Consider the following 23,539-nt stretch of genomic DNA (forward strand, 5'->3'; position numbering starts at 1 on the left):
TGAAAATTGTTACACATGTTCTTAAGGATAAAGAAAGGTTACTAATCTTTTTAAGTTAAGTAGACTATTGGGTCAAAAAGTTTCACTACAGGATCGATCGGTATTCAGTTGTATCGGATTTTTATATTTGATTTTGTGATAATGGAAACTACCCCTAAAAATGTCTAAATAGCTCTCATATATTTGAATAACTTAAAGGTATTCGAATACTTCGCAAAGTATTTCAATACTTGGTGAAGTATTCGAATACTAAATATTTGCGAAAGTATTTGAGTTACAAACACAAATCCGGTTTCCTGCGCATATAAAGGTTTTATATAGTTATTTACATTATTAGTGCGGGAACAGATATTTTGCAGATGAGCGCGAAGTTTGGTAAAAAAGGAAGGTTATACACCCCCTTTTTTTTCGGGCCTCAAAAAAAGGCAGTGTAAAACCTTCCTTTTTTACCAAAAATCGACTGCACCAAAATTTCTCGGGAAAACACTTTTTCTTATTAATTTTGGTGCGTAGAATCCAAAACAATTCGTACTTTTTCGATCAGACTTCTCAATCAAGTTATAGACTAGAAACTAGGGAATGCAATATTGGGATTGCGGGACCCTGCAGCATTTTTGCGAGATTAATCCCGCACATAAATGGAGCGGGACTGAGGAATTTGTCGACCAAGGGGACGACTCTGTTTACTTTGTTAATGAAACTGATAACGGCGAATTATTTTTTAAAAAATTGTTAAACTTTTTTCGTTAAAAATGTACTATGATTTTTGAGGCACTTTAGAAGACCTTTTGTGCTTTACAGGCAAGGTTTTTTTGAGTTCTAAGTTAGGCCGAAAATACTTTTTTGTTAAATATTGTGATAATTAGCGATTTATTTTAATACAGAAGTTAACCGCACAGAATTGCTTATTTGCCAATTTATTTAAAGTTTTGCGAGATCCCGCAAATACCGGGATCCCGCGGGATTAACATCTAACAATCCCGCAAATACCGGGATTGAGATTTTGCTGCGGGATTGCATTCCCTAGTCCGCACTGTTAAAAGCGCCTTAAAAATAGGCAAACCACGTAAAATACCCTAAATAAATTCTCCCTGGGTATTTGACAATTCCCTTCAACCTTCCTAGATGTAAGAAAATACAAAACAAACCCTGGACATACATTTTTGACCCATTTTATGGGCGGGTATTGAAATGCTACCTTGCGCTTAAGAAACCCGCTATAGCAAGTGCCGTCCGGGGTTGCGGGGGTGGCGGCATAGCTGAAATTGAACCTTAGGGTGTCTAGAACATCCTCTGAAAGTTTCATAAAGTTATCACAAAATGCAAGGTTGAAACCTATTTTGGCTCTTAACCCCTGCACTAGTAGGCAGCCATAAATGAAATATTTAAAAAAGCAATTTAGGTATATTTTATGAATTACAATAAAGTACAGATACGAATTGAAACTATAATAATTCCTATAATAATAGACAATTTTAAACTTAACTATGTATATCTAATTTATTGTTCATTTATACCGATACCAAACACTTCTTCACACAAAATACACAGTTCTATTTCACTATTCTAAAATTGTACACTTGACAATCAGATTTTCGAAAATCCGATTTCGTGCCGAATAGTAGTCTAAAAAATGTTTTAAAGCAATGATATATGACAAATTACAAAATAACCAATAATAGAAAGTAAATCGTTTTAAAATTATATACATACGTAGGTATGTAAAAACGCTATGTACACAACATCGTCAAGTGATGAGAGTAATGTTCACTTTTCTTGCAAATTTTGACTATACAGTTATATACAATTCAATAATTAATATAAATTCAGTCAAACTCCTTACGGTCATTACTTTCATCGTCCTCTGTTCTTTTTGTCGATTCAAAATTTGAGGTATCCATACTGTCGAATGTCGATGACGTTAGATCGGTAACAATTTGCGGTTGCACCGGTATCTCGCAAGAATTTTCGTCAATATGAACTGCGGGTGAATCGACGGGGGATCTTAGAGGCGCGTCATTGTCGATTTTATTTTCTTCGTAACTTTCGAATTCTTGACTGTTTTCATTCACTTCTGGCGTTGTCGATTTCGGAATCTCGATCAATTCCGTTCTCTCGGGAGTTTTGATATCGGTGCCGGTTACAAAGTGCGAACTAACTATGGACAAATCAAACATGTCCGGCGGCGGCTCGCTGAGCGAACTGCACATGGCTCCTCCCAAAGTACATAACCCTTCCTCTGACGTCATAGGCGTTCCCAAAAAGCTTCTCGCCGTAAGAGATTTCGCGTCGTCCTTTATAATACTATCCGTACTTTCTAATAACGATGTCCGTTTAATTTTCTTCTTCAAGCAGTCATCTTCCATCATGTCCTCCTTGTCGATTTCTTCGCTTATTTCGCTACACTCGATAGTGACCTCGGACACACTTGATTCTTGAGGGTCGTCTTCCGTTAAAAGCGGCATGGAAATCGGTCCGCTGAACGATTTTTGTACGTCCACGCCCGTTACCGAGTCTTCTAACGACGATAGAGGAAAACCGTACGAGGGACTGTGCATTTCGGTTGCGGGTACAACCACTTGGTCGGCAAGCGGTAGGGGTAATTCCAAATTAGCCCCCAGCTCGTTCGTCATCAGCGAAACGACCTGCTGTTGTGCGACGGTCTGCGAAATGTTCGGATCCGTAATAGTAATCGGTAGATCTACATTTTTCGGTACTTCCGTAGTAAGAATGTCCATTTCTTCGTCGGGAATCTTTTTATTGTTAGTGCTAGGAACTTCTAACGGTGTCATTATCGGGGAACTGAGACTGAGGGTGGTTTCCAGAACGTTAGCGACACCGGTTGGGTATAACCCACTGTTCGGACTCAGTTGCGACGGTCCGAGCTTATTGTGTATCGGAGATACGGTTTGTTCTTGTTGGAATACGTCGGTATCGGCCAACGCCGCTGCCAGAATGTCTTGATTTTTTACGGGCTGAGTGGCGAAAATCGGGTTCGAGTCGCTCTCGGGAGCGTCGAGTCTTTCCGAACCGAGCGGTAGCAGGACTTGATTCTCAGAGTCGGTGTTTATGAGTATCTGTTGTTCGTCGGTTTGAATTAAAATGTTGCCTTCGGCGCTCGCCAAAAGATTCGCTAGGTCGGCGTTGCCCTCTGTTAGCGATTCGATGAACTTCTGAGTGCTAATCGGATCGCCCGTTATTATAAGTTGCTGATTGGGGTCGTTATTGATGCTGCACGTGACCGTTTGCACGTTTGGTTGCGGATCGACGGAAGGTAACGGTTCAGTCTCCAATTTTGGTGTCGCTACCGCCTCAATCAAGGCCTCTGTCTTTGGTAATTCGGGTGTTTCGACGGATTTCGACGCTTCACTGAGCGCAGGCGACGGTTCCAGTTTCGTTAGACTCTTTTTCGCAGCTCCATCGTCTAATTGCAGAACCATATTGCTTAAATCGCCTCCTAGCGTTAAATTAGGATCTAAAGACAACAAAGCTTCATTGTTTAAAGGTGCCAAATTTCCCGATTCGTCAAGAGTGACGAGCATATACGACTGAGGCTGGCCATCGACCGTTTCTCCACTTGGAAGCGCCAGTATTTGCCCTTCCATGATGGTCGTTTGATTACCAAGGGCGTCCTGAATGATCAATTGATTCAGGGGTTTTTGCTGGACGGCTTCAGGTTTTTGTGAGGGGGCATCACCTTTCACGACAGTTTGCGGTAGCAAAAGTGTATCCGTCCTCTTTGGTGATATAGGCGCGAGGGGTGGAACGCTTTCGCTTTTTACAATTTTAGTAGCTACCTTCGTACTTTTTTGAGCTTCCGGTTTTTTAATGTATGTACGTTTTACCGGCGGCTTTACCTTGGTGGTCAAATTCATCGGACTAAAACTACCGCTGTTCGCTTTTATCGCTTGCACTTGCTCCGCAACCTGTTGCTCTAACAATGCATCGTCGGTGCCTTGAAATCTTTTCACGATCTGACCTTGTTGATTTTTAATAATGATCATCTTCTGCTGGCTGGGTAGTGTACTATTTTTAAACGTGCTCAGCCCTTCCTGAAGAGGAACCTTTTGATGTTGCACTTGAAACTTGCGATTTTTAGAAAGATCGGATTTAATTGGTCTCAGGGGGGAACTTTTAACAGAAACCAACACCGGCTCAGTACTCATTATCGTTTGAGACGCAGTTGTGATCTCACCGCCACCGTGCGGTTGTATTTTAGTTATGGGAGACGACGTCCTTGCGCCGGTCTTCTGCAGAATGTTACCTTTGATTGTACTTTTTACTAATTTCGAACTTGTGTTAGGATACCCGAAAATTTTTTGTTGCGCGGGAGTTAGTAAAACGCGAGATTGTTGCCCCTGTTGATTTGTCACGATCATAATTTTATTACCGGAAGGTTCAGTTGTAGCTTGTAACTTCGACGCGACACTTGGAGTCGGTAGTATGACCGGGGTCATCCTTTTTGTAGCCCCGGGCCTCTTAGCTACGGCATACTTAGAAGTGGCCGAAGTAGTGGTACCCGGCAGGATGATATACTTATCTTGCTTCCCGGGTCTGGATATAATCGTCGGACTCGACTTTATTAATTTTGTTGTAGTAGTCGGCGTGGGCTGGTAGATGCGCGATTTACCAACTTTCTGCGAAGAGTAAGTCTTAAGAATAAGAGGCTGAGGTGTCACCGCCTTGTTTGATATTAACACGTGCTGTTCCGTAGTTTTTGGAGCTTGTTGCTCTTCGGATATAACGACGGGCATTTTTTCAATACCGTCGGTCGTGAGAATTTGATCCCCCAAGACGATGGGCATCGAATTGATATCAAACATGGCATCATCTTGAGACTGTTGGGTCAATTCGGCAGTTGCAGGTTTGATGATGGTTTGTTGCAATATTTTGGCCTTTCCTTTGGTAGGTACCGCTTTCTTAGTCGCCGGTGGATCGGTAACCTCCTCCTCTTCCTTTGGAATAACCTTTTTCAAAGGTTTCTGAATAATGTACGCGTCAATATCTTCAAAATCCTGAGCATTATTTGACGTTACTTTCCGCACAGAGACCCCCTCTTGTGTTTCGGGCATTCTTTTAATTATTTTTTCGGAAAGTATAACGGGCTTACAGCTTTTATTAGACGAATACGACTTAATGCTCGCTGTCGGCTTTAAAATGAATTTAGAATTCTTGCTGTCGTACTTAACATTTTTAGCGATACTCAAATTGTCCTTGGATATGCTATATTTCTCGTCCTTCGGTTTGGCCATGACTTGACTTACATTAATTTCTTTCGGGATCTCTTTGCCCTTGAGCAAATGCTTGGTGAAAGGAACAGATTCTTTTGTAGAATAAAATTTTTCACTTTTGCACTTCGACAAAAGCGTACTCGAAGGAGATTCCACACATAGTGCCGCGACAGTTTTCGGCAATTGCTCACCGACATCCGAATGCAAAGATTTCGGTTTCGAATCCGTCAAGATCTCCAATAACTTCGAAGAACTAGAATATTCGGGCGGTTTAAACTTCTCGGACACACTTTTTCTTGGTTTCTTTAAAAATGGTTTAGAATTGCTCGAAACTACGGAGCTGCACGTCTGCTCTTCGCCCTTTTCCTTCAATTCGCCGCCTTGCGAGTCGCTTTTCGACACCTCACTCTCGCCTTCAAACACCTTACCCAACGACATCTCTATCGAATCCGGCTGATGAATCTCCTCCTCGCTCACATTCGAAGCGGGAGACGCCACCTTTCCGCTAGACACCGGACTACTCGAATCACCGAAATCGACGGAGAAGTTCATCAAATTCATCGGACTCGATTTTACCTTAGAAACGCAAACGTCCGAAATTTCCACTTGTCCTTCGGCTAAATCGTCCATCGTAACAAAATTGAGATTACCTTTATCGATCGATGTCAAATTGTCCTCGATAATTTTCGATTTCTCATTAAGAGCCGTCGATACAGTTAGATTGGTTGATAGTTCGGAAACGGCCGCCAAAGTCGTTAACGCGGACAAATCCTCGACCGTGTGTTGGCCGTTATCAAAAACATCACCTGCCAAAGAAGGCACATCGTCAACTATCACAGATTCCTGAAGAAGAGGTTGCTCTTCGATCTCCTCCGAAGTCACAATATCAGTCGTAATTGACTCCTCCACATTATGGCTAACTTCTTCGACCTCAATCTCTTCAATTGTTTTACCTTCTTCAATTACTTCCGATATTTTAATCTCCGCTTCAGATACTTTTGGTTCTTCCATTTCTTCCGGATGATCAGATTCTTTAGTTTCCGCCCCTAATGCTTCGACTTCATCAACCTCGTGCGACTTCTCCGTTACTTCGGATCTATGCACAGCATCAACCTCTAAACTTTCAACTTCTGCACTCCTGCTATTTACGGTTTCAGTTTCAATAAGAGGCTCCACCTCTGATATGTTAACAGATTCTTTACTGATGTCAAATACTTGAGTCGGTTTTAAATGTAACGTTTCTTCAGTTTCAACTTCGAGTAGTTGAGTCGTTTCTTTGAGTTCAAAAGGAGTCTCGTTAATTTCGGACATTTTTATCGACAGTCTTCTCGGTCTGGTATGCTCATCTTCAATTATAGGTTCTTTCAGACTATCTTCTTCATTAGTAACAGATAATTCCGTTGGGGGACTCTCTTTGTCATCACTTGTGATTGTGTACGATGACTCTAACAAATCATCGGGTACAGTACTTGTAGCACGCGGTAGTGAAATAACCGAACTATAATCGCTAGTAGTAGTGTGGGTATCGATTAAATCAAATTCTTTGGGAACTTCTTTGTGCAAATCCTCGAGTTCTTCTCTATGACTCGACAAAATGCGATCCCGCAACAGTCGCGGACGTTTCGGCTTACTCTCCTCGACATAGTCCGCATTATCTAGCTTATTTTTCAGCTGCGTTTTCAGCTTGGCTACTTCCACAGTCGCTTCTAGTTTACCCAACTCTTTGACTTCCTCATTTTTTTCCTTGATGGCGGCCACAGCCTGCTCTAATTGCAGTTTCTTTTGTTCGTTATGTATCTGTTGTTCGAAATCTTCGAAACTTTTGACAAAGCGCTTTTTCGGGTTGATTAACCGCGCAGCCATCTCCGCATCGGTCGATTTCACTTCGGATACGGGAGATTTTTCCGGAAGTTTGGTTACTTTAGGCTCGTAAGGATTCTGTTCGAATTTTAAGGAATGTGGTATTTCGGGTAAATCCGGTACAACAGTCGCTTCAAGAATATCTTTAAAGGCGAGATCCAAGTCTTCCATTTTATCTTTCTCTAACAAATCTTCGCTCTCCTTGTCTAAACGCCCGGGTAACTGTTCTTCGCTACTTTCGTCTACTTGATGTATTATTTTCAAAATCTCATTCCGATCCAAGGTACTATCAACGGACAACTCCATATTGCCACTTGTATGCTCAACTGGACTTTCTTCGACTATACTGAAACCATTTTGCGGACTGCTCGCTCCGACATTCTCCAACGACGATATGGGATTTTCCAAATCAATACTTCTCGGTCTATCTGGAGGTGGAATAACTCTGGGAATTTTTCTTCCGCCCGACGCACTAACTATTTCATCTTCATCTTCGTCATTAAAATCAAAACAGGACTTCTCTTTTACCACCCCCGCCTCTTTGACCTCGTCATTCTGCTCTATCGGTTCAACAGGCTGTGATATATTTAAAGGTGGCGTATCTGTCTCATTTTCGCTATCATCTTCGTCCCACTCCGCCAGCAGATCACCGCGTATATCGATAACAGTTTCACGTTTTTCGGCTGACGTATTTTTCGAAGGTTTGCGTTTAGTCTTCTTCCTTTTGCGTTTCGGTGAACTTTCTGCGTCTAAACTATCATCTTCGCTTGACTCGGAGTGGAAGAACAACCCTTGCTCTATCAACTGTAAATCTTCCATAATTGACGTCGTTTTAGATTTGGTCATTTTCGACTTTCTCGGCCGTTTGGTCTGCGTTCGTTTTTTTAACTTTGGCGAACTTACAGGCGCCGGGAATAATCCTTGTATGTGAGACTTGTGATGCATAATAGAGACATCTACACGTTCCGTCGAAAAACCGCACGCCGCACATTTGTACATCACTTTTTCCTCCGGTTCTTCTTGTGGTACATCAACTTGTTCGGATGACTGAACAAGAATTCTCACTTCGTGGTCATCGTATCCGAGAAATCGGGGATGTGTGATTACTTTCGTTTGTTTCGAAGATTTTGCTGAACTTGGAGTTGATTCTGGAAAAATGTGTATGCTTAGGTAATCTCACAGATTTAAACACTACATACAGGTCAGTTGAACGGAACTACTATTTTTAATTAAATTCACTAAAAACAATCAAAATACATACAAGGGTTTCCCTCTCATTAATATAGGAGTAGCTCTAGGGTCTTCGTTGTTTACAAGGAAAGAAAAAGAGCTACTGAAAACCTTCCAAGCGGGATACTCACTTACTTCCTTATTTCGTTTCCGATTTGCATTGTACAATTACATTGTAATAGCTCTCAACTTATACGACATCTGGGCATTTTATTTCCCTCATAATTTCACAAAGGGTACACATGTTATCTTAGAATTAGATTAGAGCTCAGGTGCCTGCCATTTTGGCTGAGACATGACCTGTCTCATTATCATATAGAATTATGTTTTGAAATCCATTCCATAACAGTATTGAAGTAATATAAATATTCGCGAGTTATGAAAGATCATGCCATTTGGTAGATATATGCAAAAAAACCATTATAAACAAATTCAACATATAGAATAAACAAAAACGCCCGACCCATCGCACAAGCCGATAACAAAAATCGTAATTAATTGAATTGAGTTCAAAGTCACCTTCAATTGTTATAATTATAAAACGCTACAATGTGGAATAATTTCCTACTCTAAGTTACGTAAACACCCTCTTATACCTACCATCCCCTAACGAATCACAAATCTCTCTGTAGTCAAAACAGGATAATAGTAGTTAAGCTAAAGGAGATTTCCCAACTACAGAAATGATTGCACAACATTTAAAATCGCTAAAACGTAATTGAAGATACAGTCTAGACCAGGGATCGGCGAACTGTTGCAGCGGAAGACCCAAAAGTTACATATTACAAAATTTTCCAGTTTTAAAAAGCTACTGAACATTTTCGATTCAATATTATAATATTTGATTATATACAAGGTCCTGCAACATTGCGTCGATCTTCCCTAGCTCATACCTGATAAAATATATTAAAAAAATCTATTGCGTAAATGGCAACTTACATGGTTACGCATCTACAGAAATTATTTTGAATGTAGAAGGTGGTCCAAATTGGACACCCTCTTATTGAAACACCATTCATTTTAAGAGACAGACAAAAATGGACCTCAATTTTAAAGAGAAAAAAATCACTGGCGCTATCTTTTAATCATTTGGCCGATAGGGGACGTTTCTCGAATTTAATCGATTTCTTTAATGCCCCATAACTTTCTTATTCTTTTGGAAAATTCTCTCTTAGGGCACTTTTTTATGTGGACCATCGTATTATACAGTTTTTATACAGAGTGTTTAGTTTTTCTTATACGACCCTAAACTACATTATTTCGTAAGGACCACCCTATATATTTTGGAGTTTTTTAAAATTTTATAAATTTTGATGTATCACTTGTTATATTTATATTAAATATTATTTGCAGTATTGCATTTTATACATAGTAGTACATTATATACCAATGTAGAGAAGTCTAGTATTATTGCTTGAGCACCAAGATTACATCCCGAGGCGTTCTGCAATGGTATATATACTATTTTTTTCACTATTAGTACTGGAAGTCCTCTAAATTAACATATATTGTTATGTCAATCAAGTGTGTGGAAGTAAAAGTCAAGTAGGCCGTATTTTGTTCTGTCATTGAGATGCTTTCAAAAAGTTCAAATTTTTTCAAAATGTAATAATTTTGAGTATGTAATTTCTCTGGAAATGGATGGTGGCACCACTTTGAACCACTGCCGAGAAAGCCTACTTTATAAGTGGAAAAAAGGTTGATAATCATGTCATCAGACGCTAGTAATGAAAAAAATATTTTTATTGCAGACATCTAGGTTTCCATGGCGAACAAAAGCTGGCAGGATTGTTTAAAACTACAATTTCTTGGTTATCTGCATTATTTTTTTAACATATTATATGATTTTGTTTAATTCACGTGTCACGCCATAATAATGTGTTATTTATTTCGAAATATCTTTTTAAATGACTTCAGTAAAAAATAAAAACGATTCTGCAAAATTTCGGTGTTTTCCGGATATTTCCAAAAGTAGTATGAATTTTTTAAGTTTCAAAACTGCATTTTGTTAATCATCAAAATACGCAACTTTGCCAAATTTAAACTACCTACCTATCCCTTACAGTTCCGAGATCCCCATGGTGGCCCTCGAATTTGAATCAGTCTGTATATTAGTATATTTCAAATAACACACAAAAAACAAAGAACATGGATACTCGTGAATAAAACAAATAAGTCATATAATAATACAATACAAAACAAATAACACAGATACTCAAAAAATTGTAGTTTTAAACAATCCTGTCATCTTTTGTTCACCATGGAAATCTAGATCTAAATATTTTAATGTGTAAAATGCAATATTGAAAATAATATTTAATATAAATATAATAAGTGAAGACATCACAATGTAAGAAATTTTACGCTCTTTTCAATAACTCCACGATATATAGGGTGATCTATGAAAAAATGTAGTTTAGGGTCGTACAAGAAAAACCAAACACCCTGTATAAAAACTGCGATCGCGATGGAGTCTACATAAAAAAATGCTCTAAGGAAGATTGTGCCAAAATCAATGATCTCTAATAATAAGGACGTTATGGAGCATTAAGGGAATCGACTAAATTTCGAGAAACGCCCCCTAGTGACCCCCACGATTAGAGATAGCTGCATTTTGTTTACGCCAGTGATTTTCTCTTTAAAATTGAGCTCCAGACACCTAGGCCTATTTTTTTCTATCTGTTAAAGTGAAGGGTTTTTCCATAAGAAAGTGTCCAACTTGGACCACTGTGTCAATAAATAACTCTTGTTTCAATATCATTTGTTAACCTCTACATGGAAACCTATTCACTTTTTGATTTTTTGTCAAAGTTGTCATCTCATTAATTGTTTTCCGAATGATTCGCCATAAGCAACCCTCACTTTGATGAAATCGTAGCTACCTTGATTTTGAAGTTAAGAAATACATTTGATCAATAATGTTAATCCGAGAAAAGGACAACACTTTGATAATGAGAAAGTTGGATTTAGCTATACAAGGTGGTCCAAATTTCAAGTGCCAAAACTATTGTTTTTTAAATGGAACTACTATTTTATTTCGCTATTCGATTGTCTTTTGTGTTCTCTTCAATTTTTATAAGGGGTGTACTGTGCTTAACACGTGATAGGGCCACGGCGGTCCCTAGGGACCACTCGGTAGTTGCAGCAGTTTTTATTAAATTTATTATTTTTATTTTTAAATAAACAAATGTACAGTGTGTAAAGCGATGGGGTATACAAGAGGGAATTTTTTTTAATATTGATTTATGAAAAAAATTTATTCTTCATAATATTTTTTGCTTGCTTTGAAAGTACCAATAACGTTTCGATTGTTTGTGGTTTGATAGTAATACTCTATTTTAATTATAATGTAGAATGATAACTTTCAATAAAAAAAAATTAATTTTATTATTTTTCCAAATTTTTATAAATAAATTTTAGATTATCGAAACGTTATTGGTACTTTCAAAGCAAGCAAAACATATCATGAAGAATAAATTTTTTTCATAAATCAATATTTAAAAAAAAATTCCCTCTTGTACAGGGTGTTTTTTTGGGAGCTTTAGTTAAAAGTTTCTGGTAAAGTAAAATAGGTAGGTTTTTGAATTTGTACTTAGGAGTTACTCTGAAGGCCGAATCGATGTAAAATATTTTCAAAATGGCCGCACTTCCGGAAACATCGGAAGTAGATAGTAACTTCGTTATTTTAAATGGCAACCCCTATTTTTTATTGCATTTTTGGATTCTACGTGAAATTTCACTTCTTTTGATACCCATATGTCGATATCTACCATTTATGGTTTTTAAGTTATTTTGACTTTAAGAAAAAAAAATGGCGGATGCAGATGGTACCTTGATAATTGATTACTTGAAAACGGTTGTAGTCATGGCAACCTATTTTTATCAGTGCATAGAGAATGAATAGGGCTTTCTTTTAGTGCACTTAAAAAAAAGTTAAGTTGCGTACGACCGCCCCTATGGATATCCAAATTTATGAAACTTCAAAGACTAAAAATTCAGTTTTTTTAAATGGAATGACCATGTTCTTACTATTCCATAAGATAGAGAATCGAAATGGGCATATTTTGACAATACATGTTCCTATAGCTATCTTTAACAGTTTCTGATTTATTCCCATTTCATTGAATTGATCTCGGAATTGATGCCATTTTTTTTCGCAGTTTCTTTTTAGTAGTTGGCCATGATTTTATAACAATCGAATTTTAAACAAATCAAGGTATGGATTCTTTAATACCATTGATTCTAGTTCTAGTTTAAAAAAAATTTCAAAAATTTCTCGTGGCACTCAACGTGTTAAACCCCGTAGTTTTTAGGCTATTTAAAATTTTTTCACAAACATGTTTATACACCAGAGTAGGCTGTGATAATAAAAAACAAAAGAATGCCAAAAATAAACAAGTGTTACAAATTAATTAAAAGGCGAATTTTGAAAAAGATGAACTAGTTTTTTTAGATAAATGCAGAGAGCCTCAACTTATATCAAAAGAACCGCATGTGGCTCGCTTTAAATGTAATTTAATCTATGTAAATACGTAAAGGAATGTGGAGTAGGTCATGGATGGGATAATATAATACAGCTCGTGTGTCGAATACGTACGACTACGACTTCTTTGCAAAAGCCCCCTATATTTTCTTTACAGAACTAAATAAGAGGTTAACATCTTCCATTTACGGTGTCTATCTAGTGTAGTATTATCTTTACTAGAACTTAAACTGTGCTATAAATTACTACGCATTACATGGTAGGTAATAAATTAGATAACAAAGTTCATTGGCTACAAATTCTTGCATAAGTATATTTTTTCCCGGGAATACACTTGTTTCAGTACGAACCATTTCATACACACAAAAATAAAATAACAATAAATGAAAAAGCAGTATAATTATTACAGTTGTATAGTACTCGTAGTGCTCTAGATAAAGCACTGTGGCTGAGAGTAAATTCGCATAATACATTGTAATTTAGGAATTCATTACGATAAAAATCTACTACATTTTTACTTTTTTCCTTTCCTCTGCTGTTTAATTTAACTCCTCCCTTTAATTTCAGAAGATGCAGAAGAAAATTAGTGCACATGTACGCTTTGCTAATTACCTACCATTTGTGGCAGTTAACACAAATTGGTACTGACGTATCTTCATAAAAAATAAATGAATAACTATGGATCATGGACTATGGGAGAACTTACTTCGGTAAATGTTCACTCTAAAAATAGGTAACGGCTAATAATCTAGCATACTAGATAGCGAGTTGAAAATTCCACAAAAATGCGAGAAATACACAGAAATGTCAAAAAATTAAACAAAAATTCCATTTGCGTGTAAAATGTCACCAGAGATTTACCCCTCGCATAAACACCTAGATGTACGTCATATGGAAGTTCATTAATTGGCCCAAGGCTTTAGAAAGTACATCCAATGGATATTGCCCAATTCTTTACTTCATGTATATGTTTGTGTTATGTCCGTGTTCGATCTAGTACACTTTGAAAATGTACCGCTAACCACAAGCATGTATCTGCTCAATGCTTCTACTAATAAATATACAGGGTATGATGAAAAATCTTATGAAAGTTTGCTGTAATTTCATTCACTAGTTCGACAACTTTTTATTATGGGTGGTCTCTGTGAATTAGTCAGCGTTCATCAGACTTGCATACTCTAAAATAAAGGCACACGCAGAAACTATTTTGCTCAGTTTTGTCACAGAAATACATCAAACAAAATGGACCCACACCACGCAATTATGCGCTACTTACTAGTCGATAATGCTTTCTGTCCACTTCCGAGAGACTTTTTTGTAGACTTCTTTTGTTTAGGTGTACCAAAAATGAGTGCGGCGACATTCGATTTTTTTTCCGGCGCAAAAATTGGATCGTCGATAATCTTCGGATCGCCATTTGTTCTTTCTTCAGCTTTCGAGACGTCGGTCGGAAATTTTTTCATGTACTCGTGTTTCGCTCTATGCAAATCTGAAATGAGCGCGTATTTCTCGACTTCCGCTTTCTCGTACGCGACGTAACTTACCCAATCCCTTCCTAATAAACTCGTTCTTCTTCGAGCAATTGTACAGATAGATTCGATCGATACTTTTAATGAACTCACTGGAACGAAGTGAAATTAATGGAGAAACACTTGCGGTCGGTGACTTACTAGCAATCTTCGTCAAAGAACTTGACAGCGGCGATAATAGGTTTCTTTGGTACAGCTATGATTTCCTCGTCGATACTTTTTATGTCTTGCACTTCGCCTGGCCACCAACACGAGCCTAATTTAACCCATACTATGTCCCCATCTTTGTATTCAACCGGTGTTTGATCACACATTGTAGACACCTTCTGTCATGAAGACTGCAATGTAGAAATAGGGTTGATTATTATTGTCAATAAACCAGAAGGGTTTTTCATGTGTACATAAAACTGTTCTATAAAAATTACCGCAAGATAAACAAACAAATACTAATGAAGGGGGGTACCGCTATCGATCCTTAGGTTCGAATGTGATTAAAAACGTAGAATGGGAAATAAACAAGCAGACTTACTGGTAATTGTTTACTTATTTTGAACAAGTAAAGGACACACCAATTTACTTGTCATAGACGTACATTACTTTCCCATAATGCAATTCGCCATCGCGTCCTGTCTAATACCAACCTAAAATTTAAATAAACAATATGGCTATTTCGTGTCATTTAATTTATTATTGCCCTTTCTTCGAGAGAATGCGATTAAATTAATTGTAAATTTATACTTTCTTTTTTAAAATACTTTTTAATCGATTATAGCGTATCACTCGATGCACCAATCCGGGCGTCAAACATGTCGTAATCCCGCCCACTTTTAAGCAATCATGGAAAAATGGAAAAGTAAATATTATTAAATGCGTAAATGCAAATAATATGATTTGATCGCAAAGTACAACGTAATTGTTATTTATATATTTACGACATGGCGAACTTTAATCGAGAATTCAATGCTTAGGCTATTAATAATGCACATTGTCCGTCTGTCTGTCTTCGTCGAAGTAGGTACACAGGGCTAAAAAAGTAGCCTTTTTTTACGGAAATACACGTTCTGAAGCACCAGAAATCCGAATCAAACAAAATCTCAATTATGTCGGTCCGTCTGTACTCTCATTCCCGGCGAAACCGCGGTTGAACCGATTAGAACCATATTTGGTACACATATTGTTAGACATAAAGGAAAGGGTTGCAGAATAGTTTGTCTTTTGAGCAGAACGCGCATGCGCAGGTATACGGGTGGGGGTGGTATATGTGCTAGACACAGCAAATTTTTTTGTTACCTACGTTATTCAAAACATGGAGTGACTATACATTGATTTTTTTTTGTTAAAATTATATTGGGCATCTATATCTTATAGAGTATGCTTTTCGGCGTTTTTATAATTTTTATAATTCGCGTCGTGCCATTAAACTCGTTGCGCGTGCTTTAAAAACTTGATTATACGCTTGCATCTTAATATACTATTTTACATCCAGCAATAACCATATATGGTTTCTACAAGAAAAAACAAAAGCTTTGACCATTAACTTATAAATTATAACTGACGTGAATGGTTGCACAATCATGTGGTATGAAATAAGCAAGTAATAGGTATAATCATTGAATAAGTAACTCTTATACTCATTGATTATACCTGTTTGTTTTTTACTAAATAAACATTATTATTATTACTTGCTTATAATTAAATCTTTCGCTCTCTGGCGAGTAACTTTAGCGCTTTTCCATGCAGTGATCAGTATATCCCAAAAGATCACATCAGAACGGATTATTTATATATACAACATTCTGCGCATGTGCGTATTTCAATTTTTACGTGGGCATAGATTGCTTTTATTTAAAATTTCTATCTCCATAAATAGAAAAGATCTGCGCATGCGCACAGCTAAATTTTACCACCATGCGATCAAAAATGAGTTGCTGCGAGTCATCTTTGGAATTTTTGTTTACAATGAGAAATCGTACTTCCAAAGGCGACTCGACAGCAACTCATTTCTGATCGCCCGTTATATGCGGCATGTTTACCTTTATTAGTAGCATTTGCCGTTAAAATTTCAACAAAATACATTAATAAATAGGCAAGTTGATATTGTGCAGTTTGCGCATTAATCGTCAAGTTTTTCTTGCCAGAGCGTTATACCCAATGGAAAAACTACAAATAAATATATTGAACGCTGTAGGGGTCGGGCGAGCAGATAGAGAAAGTGGCTGCAATAGCGCACGCGCACCCAACTTTATTGGAAAAAGCGACAAAAAGTGGCCTAGAAGACATAAAGCAGTTTGGGAGTGACGAGTCTGAAGAGGCATGGAAAGTACATAGCTATATGGGAGGTATGAAACAGTTGCATATTGCGGCAGGGCAATGTAAGGACATTGAATTTATACTTATAAATTCCATAGTAAAGAAAGCTTAAACCCGAAACGACTTTTCACATGGCCTAAAGAAATTTTGTGGGAAATCGTCTAGAAATTCGTCTAAAAACACCCGAGGAACGTACAGGTAATGTGAAAAAGATCTAAAGTAGAAACAAGAATGAATGGGAGATTTGGAGAGGAGAAAAAATGCAGAGAAAACGCGAGTAAGACTTAATTAAAAATAGGCACAATAATAGTGTAAATATGACACGTAAAACGTATAAAAGAAGTTTAGGGGGAAGAGAACCGAGAACCGTGAAGCAGTTGATTAGGGTAAAGGAGATGCAATGGAAGCACAATCAACGGTTGAAGGAGGCGGTTGGGCATTAAAAAAGATCTGAAGAAAATGTGAAGAGATTGTAAAAAAAGTTGTGGAGAGGATCGATGACATGACGAGATGGGATGAAGAAAACCTAAAAGTATTACGAGAAAGACTTGCAGGAAGCGAAGATGCAAATGAGGTATGAAGGAGAAACATATACAGATAGGATTACATAACAATAAATTCCAACAATTTTTATTTAACACATCGTTATTAAAAATAATAACCTAAATAAAATATAGACATCTAAAAATTAATAACAGATGAGGAAAATATTTGTTTTAAAATTTGAGGCAGTGTGGATACATCTTTACAAATGAATGATCTGCCGGCTGGTAAACTTTGTGTCAATCTAAAATAGACGTTAAGTGTTTAATATACAGTGATATTCATGTAGAAGTAGGATTTCCTATGTCTACTTTCAAATGATAAAAAGTCTTCTGAAGGACGCCTAATTTTATGCAACCAAAATAACTTCTTGAAACAAATCTGGCTGTCATATTACTTATTTTGAATATTGTTGCTTTGGCTTCACAGAAAATAAATCTCTTAATCTGTTACCGGGACTGTACCAATTGGAACAGGCAGATCTTCATTTGATTTAAGTGTTATTTTGATTGCATAAAGTTAGGCGTCCTTCAGAAGGCTTTTTATCACTTAAAAGTATATTTTCCAGTACGGTCATAATGCTTACCTTTCGGCTTGATCACCTAAACTTCCAATAAAAACTGCGTACGAATTAATTTTTTCTGACTGAGATAAAACCTTCGCCAATTCCGATGATGGTATGGAATATCGTTGTAAGTTAGCATCTGAAAGTACTACCACAATAGCTTCGTCAAAATCTCCATCCGACATAGATTTAATTGCTAATTCTGTGGCTTCTAATGTGTTATCGCCCGCAAAGCAAAACTGTGAATGGGCATACATAGTCTAAAAAAATAAAAATGTAACAAGTACTTCAATTGATAATCTTACCTTCAGTATATTTAGTCTCTCTTTGTTGTTCTTGGGTGGATTACCTTTTGTAATAAATTTAATATCGTGCGCATCTCCCGAATGCCCCATTATGTCATATTGTATTTTGTCATCGAATCCTTCCATAGCTTCCATTAGTAGAACGACTGCCTCCAACTGCCTGTCCAGTCGTCCATCGTAAGAATTAAACCTAAAACAAACGCTTTAAGTGTTCTTATATCGGTTATGTTATACCATACCTATACATGCTCGCTGAAACATCCACAACAAGGCGCAACATTTTGGGTTTAATTTGTGGTGAGCCTAACTCAGGTTCAAGTTCGGTTCTTCTGCGAAAAATGGTTTTTTCACCAAGTAGTCCTACAGTAACAAAAAGGTAATTAATTTACCTGTCACCGATCCATTGGTCATACCATCTATTAGTTTCGTGTCGTCTAATTCGCCCGATGTTTTATTTTTAGTCCACTGCCTCTCCTTATTTTTGGCTTGAAGTGAACCTAGGATTATCCTTAATGACAGCACTTGCTTAGAAACGGCGCCTGAGAACTGAGCATACAAAGAAGCATCATATCCACTCATTCCAATTTCTTTCAACCGTTCTTCAAATGCTTTCCTTCCCATTTCTCTTGCGGCTCGCTTTATATGTTCTGGAACTGCTGCTTTCTCCTCATCTGACAACTAGCTAAGATTTAAAATCAAGTTGGCAAAAAAAGGAGAAAGTATACCTGATGAACTTTGTGACCTTTATCCAAACGGTATGGTCCCCCTTTACCACCCAACCCTGCTGTGTCCCGTCCACCGGTACCACCAGCCCATGTGTTTCCACCTACATGTGGTTCATTTTTGGGGTCTTCCTTTCCGTGTTTGGGACCTTTTGTATCTAATCTGAAATACATTTAAGTAATTTTTGCACGCAGGCGCTGTACAGGGTGTCCCATTAATAATGGTCACAGGACGTATCTATGGAACCGTTGATTGCGAAGCTTCGGGAAAAAAATTTTGTTAACAAAAGGGGCCAAGGGAAATCGCTGGAAATTATTTTCAAGTTTCTAGCTTTGCCGCTAGAGGGCGCACGAGTCATGGTTAAGTAGAAAACTGACTTTTTTTCTAAAATATACCCAACAAGGATGTATAAAAAATACATGCATCGCAATCTTGTATCAATTTTGCATCATTTTGATGCAGCACATATTACTCTAGCTCATAAAATATGAGGGGTGGGGGAAAGGAAACATCTCTTTAAGGAGTTGAATGTAACTTCTGTTTAGGTGAACAGATTTTCACAGTAATAGTAAATGTGGTACAGGGCGCGATGTGACATAAACATAAACTTTGCATTTATTTTTGAAAATTTCAAACGGAACGATATTATTATTATATGATATTATCAAACAATTTTTTCCCGAAGCTGTGCAATTAATGGTTCAATAGATAAGGCCTGTGACCATTGTTAATGGGACACCCTGTACATAAAAAATGAGAATGTATTAGAATAGATAGAAACATTACTTTTCCCCTCTTTTATGGAGGTCCCAAAATAGGGATTTCTTTGGGATTATTTATGGTTTAATTGGAAAAAATGTTTTAAAAAATACCTACCCACTAGTACGGTCAACAGTAACTTGTAAGTACTCCTTAGCTTGCTTTAATGCCAAATATTCCGCGGTAAACATATTGGTTTTTGGAAAACCATGTTTAATTAAAACTTGTCCCAAAGTTTCAACAGCATCTTGATTGTATTTATCAAAATCGAAGACATTAAACAACGCATCATCTATGTCCGCTTGTGGAAATTTCTATAACAATTTCGCAGTAAGTGTATAAGATCCACGTACCACAATTACCTGCAAGTGCTTTACTATATTTACCACCTCACGAGTAGAATAAGGATAGGTGACCAATCCCTCATCTGCCATTGATCGCAGATCGCCGAAAATGTCAACCAATTTTGTTATGGTATCAATCGGGACATCAGGTCCGTATTGTACCAATAAGTCTATTTCTGAAGACCTAGATGGGTTATCGACAGCGTGACAGCTAAACAAATCGCCTAAAGCACTAAAGAAATCGTTCCCCAAAAACGGAAACCCGGGCCGATTTGCCAGTACAATCATGCGAAAATCGGGATGTATCTGAATATCGTTTTCATCGAGTGGCGCTGTAGTAATTCGACGGCCATCACTCAATAACATCTGTCCAAATTCGATGAGAGTTTTTAAAATGCATGTTACGTGCGTTGGGGCTTTATCAGCTTCGTCGATAACTAAGACGTGGCCGTATTTAACGGCTTTGACCAGTGGAGAGTCTTCGTACACCAAAATGCCGTCTTTAATTGTAGGCTGTACTGTTAACGTCTGCACCGTTGTGTCGCGATGCAATTGTATATATTCTCTTGGACGGTTGAGCAGTCCCAAGAATCGATCAACAATTTTATTTTTACCCACGCCTTGATTTCCGACCAAAAGTAGGTGTAGGCCTAACTGAAAATCTTGCAGAAGCTTTTCCATTAGTTGTATATGTTGAGGTACGTCGTAAAAAAGAACTTGAGGCACTTTTGTAATCTCTTCAGTAGCGGATATAAAAGCAGAAGTATTTCCAATGGTAAGCACATTATTGTTTATACTGTAAGTTGTGGGTTTCCTCTCGAAACCAGCCTGTGGTACAATTTCCATTTTGGCAAACGCATTCTCCAAAGTTCGACGGGTTAAAGTCGGCAAGAACTGTGTCATAAAAACAGTTTGGAGAATTTCGTACATGTCTTCATTGGGAAACTTTTGAAGCCGCTTGGAGATCCTTAACAATTGCCTAGTGGACATATGGCCTGAAAGTTGCTTTAAAATTGGATCGGGGCTCACGCGCAAAATGTGCGCAAAATCGATAATTTTCTGCAGAGTCTCTGATATTGGGCCGAACTACAAAATTAATGAAAATCATCGCGGTATTAAAGAAAGATCCTTACCTTAGACGTAATTATATGCATTTCCTCCATCTTTGTCAGAAATCGTGTTTCATGGAACAAGAACAAGCTAAGAATCTCTGAGGTTAGCCAGTTCCTTGTCGGCTGCACGTTAGACAGTTCGCCTAATGCTATTATTCTGAAGTTTGGGTGTATTTTTAACATGCCATTTTGCTGTAGATAGGCCTCGCTGTGAGCTTTTTGTAATATGTCATATTTTTCAGCACTAACCATACGACGACCGTCATGTAGTTGTAATTCTCGGTCATGGACCAGTCTATAATATGCACATCGGTACAAAAAAGTTAAATATATGGTATGGGCACAGATTTAAATATGCTACAGATGGATCATGCCATGTTAAATTCTGGCAACAGTGATTTGGATTTAAGCCTCTGGTGCGTTAAATCCAAACTAAATTAGTGTTATTCCGCGTCCACAAGGAGGTGCTGTAGAATGAATAACTTGCGCGTGGTTTACAACTGCAATAGGAAAGACAAGAACTGTTGCGATAAACAGGGGTATTCGATTACACAGAGCCCAACAAATGTTGTATTGTATGTAACTGACCTTCCCCATCTACACGCGCAATTTTTCTGCTAGCATGCGTTTATGTTAGTTACACATACACATTCCTTTATATCGGAACTCGGAAGGGCGAACCGACGACTGATTATACCTTATTCTGTCAAACCAACAAGATTTGTAATTATGCAGGATGTTTACTACCGTATAATTGATTTATTTTTGAATTTTTGATTATAAGTAGGTACGGTATTTTGTGCGATTTAGGTTCTAATGCCTACATCTCTGATCACAGCTTGGCGTGTTCCGTGCTCGTATTTAGATTTTTAGAGTATTTTTAATGATAAGACGATCTAAAAGCACAATTATGACGTAGACGAAGTTTTTATTAATTAATCAGAGAAGGTGTTAGGCCTGTCTTTGTGAGAAACAACATAGGTACCTAACAATAGGCGTCTCTGAGAATTTAAGCCAAGTTAGCGAATATATGAGTCGAATGTGAGATGTGACCAAACATCCCGTTTTGAACGTGACAGTTCCGTTTTTAGTACACTTTCACTTTCAAAAAATAAAATGTGCACACTTTGGCGCTCTTGATATGTCTACCTGTCTGTCTGTTTGTTATTTCATTTTTGTATTCTCATTAAGGCATGAAATGTCCATGAGGGTTGTTAAAATCGAAAAAACAAATTTGAAAATGCACTCTTCGCCTTTGCTCACATGCGGATTAATCATTTTTTCCTTATATATGCTGGTTGTCCACGACAATCACAACAGGGTTTTATTTCTAGAAAACATGGTTTTCTGTAAAAAAAAAATGCGGTATATTGATGGATGGTGGATTTCAAAAATTTGCAACATATGGACTGAGTGAGATGCCTCAAACCATGGCTCTACAAAATTGTTTCTCGTCTTGGTCCATTATTTTTGACCACAAAAGGACGCGCAAATTCAAATCTTGGAGTTTGGATCCCAATCGGATATAATCGTTGAATATTGTAAGGGAAGTATATTAACATTAAATGATTTAAAATCAAAAGTTGTGGGGTTTTTGTGGAGGCAACGGTAACTGTAGGTAATTTTGGTGGCAAAAATAGTAAAAGGTGTCAACAAGGCATTTGCAATGGAGGTCGTCCCTGAAATAAAAACAAAACTTATAGGGATTGTTGATTTGAGTTCACCATTGTTAAAATTGACTTATTTTTTTAACATTTTTAGTGTTCGCATTGAAAAACACTCAAAGAGTTCTACGACTTAGCTGATAGAAAGTATCAAAAACTGTTGGGTTACATTAAAACAAGGTGCCTCGCATTGATGTCTGCATTCGAAAGAGTTTTCAAAATATTGTTATGTGAAAACACTGGGTACTTTTTGAGCATCTCAATGTCTGAATATTTTGAAGTAATTGTTTGAAAATTTCAGCTCCGAAATTTGGTTGCTTTTTTTACACGCGCAGCCCTGTTAAAGATCGAGGCACAAAGCATATCTGCAATTGAGGCTGTTAAATTAATCGCACAAGGCTCTAAGGGATAATTTGGCTGTGCCTATGAGACAAAAAGTTATTTTTTCTTCTCCGTTCCACTGGTAATTTATTGACGAAACTTTAAAAAAATTTGTGGTCAGTTCAAATACAAGTTAGAGGGGTGTAAATGGGGAATTCTTATAAGTGCAATTTACGTTATGTGATTCTGATTACGATTTCTCTTGCGACTTGCGAGTTGCCATAACCAAATATTTCAAGATTCACATTATACGATTTTGTCGTACGACTTGTAAAATTGTATCTTGACGTGCGATTATGGGTTCGACCTCGGCCAAAACTGTAGAAGAAGATAGGAAAAACTAAAAATTACCACGTTAGTAAACCACGCGTGGGGATGGCGCCCAGATGTCGCCGTCCCGCATCATGTAGCGGTAGCCCCATCTCTAAAGTTGTTAATTACACGACCCCGTATGGACACGTACACTCCTCGTCTTTCTACATGCGATTGTCAGCCAGGCA

General features: G+C 37.6%; 2 protein-coding genes across 3 annotated transcripts; both read right to left on the bottom strand.

The window, feature by feature from the left end:
* Nucleotides 1–1,433: 1,433 nt before the first annotated feature.
* Nucleotides 1,434–15,505, bottom strand: LOC116167279. Of its 2 annotated transcripts, XM_031482600.1 has the most exons (5): nucleotides 14,863–15,505; nucleotides 14,475–14,671; nucleotides 14,349–14,425; nucleotides 14,081–14,293; nucleotides 1,434–8,239 (listed from the first exon to the last, which is right to left on the bottom strand). In XM_031482600.1, the coding sequence occupies exons 2-5, from the start codon at nucleotides 14,645–14,647 to the stop codon at nucleotides 1,827–1,829; spliced, it is 6,876 nt and encodes a 2,291-aa protein (XP_031338460.1). In that variant the 5' UTR covers nucleotides 14,648–14,671; nucleotides 14,863–15,505; the 3' UTR covers nucleotides 1,434–1,826. The 2 variants fall into 2 exon arrangements, with proteins under 2 accessions (XP_031338460.1, XP_031338461.1); XM_031482601.1 differs by lacking the exon at nucleotides 14,863–15,505 and having other exon boundaries at nucleotides 14,475–14,687.
* A 1,741-nt stretch (nucleotides 15,506–17,246) lies between these two features.
* On the bottom strand, nucleotides 17,247–21,312 carry LOC116166439 (von Willebrand factor A domain-containing protein 8-like; the record flags this gene model as incomplete). Its single annotated transcript, XM_031481390.1, has 9 exons — nucleotides 17,247–17,430; nucleotides 17,773–18,011; nucleotides 18,057–18,246; nucleotides 18,296–18,416; nucleotides 18,470–18,734; nucleotides 18,782–18,941; nucleotides 19,656–19,852; nucleotides 19,901–20,968; nucleotides 21,016–21,312. Coding segments are annotated over 9 exons (2,643 nt in total), but the record flags the coding sequence as incomplete, so codon positions are not given.
* Nucleotides 21,313–23,539: the final 2,227 nt, after the last annotated feature.

The sequence above is a fragment of the Photinus pyralis genome, unplaced genomic scaffold, assembly GCF_008802855.1.
Source record: "Photinus pyralis isolate 1611_PpyrPB1 unplaced genomic scaffold, Ppyr1.3 Ppyr1.4_LG3b, whole genome shotgun sequence".
Classification (NCBI taxonomy): Eukaryota; Metazoa; Arthropoda; class Insecta; order Coleoptera; family Lampyridae; genus Photinus; species Photinus pyralis.

Coding starts and splice junctions, on each gene's coding strand:
- LOC116167279 (XM_031482600.1), bottom strand. CDS start 14,647: ATGTGTGATCAAACACCGGTTGAATACAAAGATGGGGACATAGTATGG. Junction 14,426..14,474: donor TTCTTTGACGAAGATTGCTA/GTAAGTCACCGA, acceptor ACTTCGTTCCAG/TGAGTTCATTAAAAGTATCG. Junction 8,240..14,080: donor ACAGAAAGCATTATCGACTA/GTAAGTAGCGCA, acceptor ACATTTTTCCAG/AATCAACTCCAAGTTCAGCA.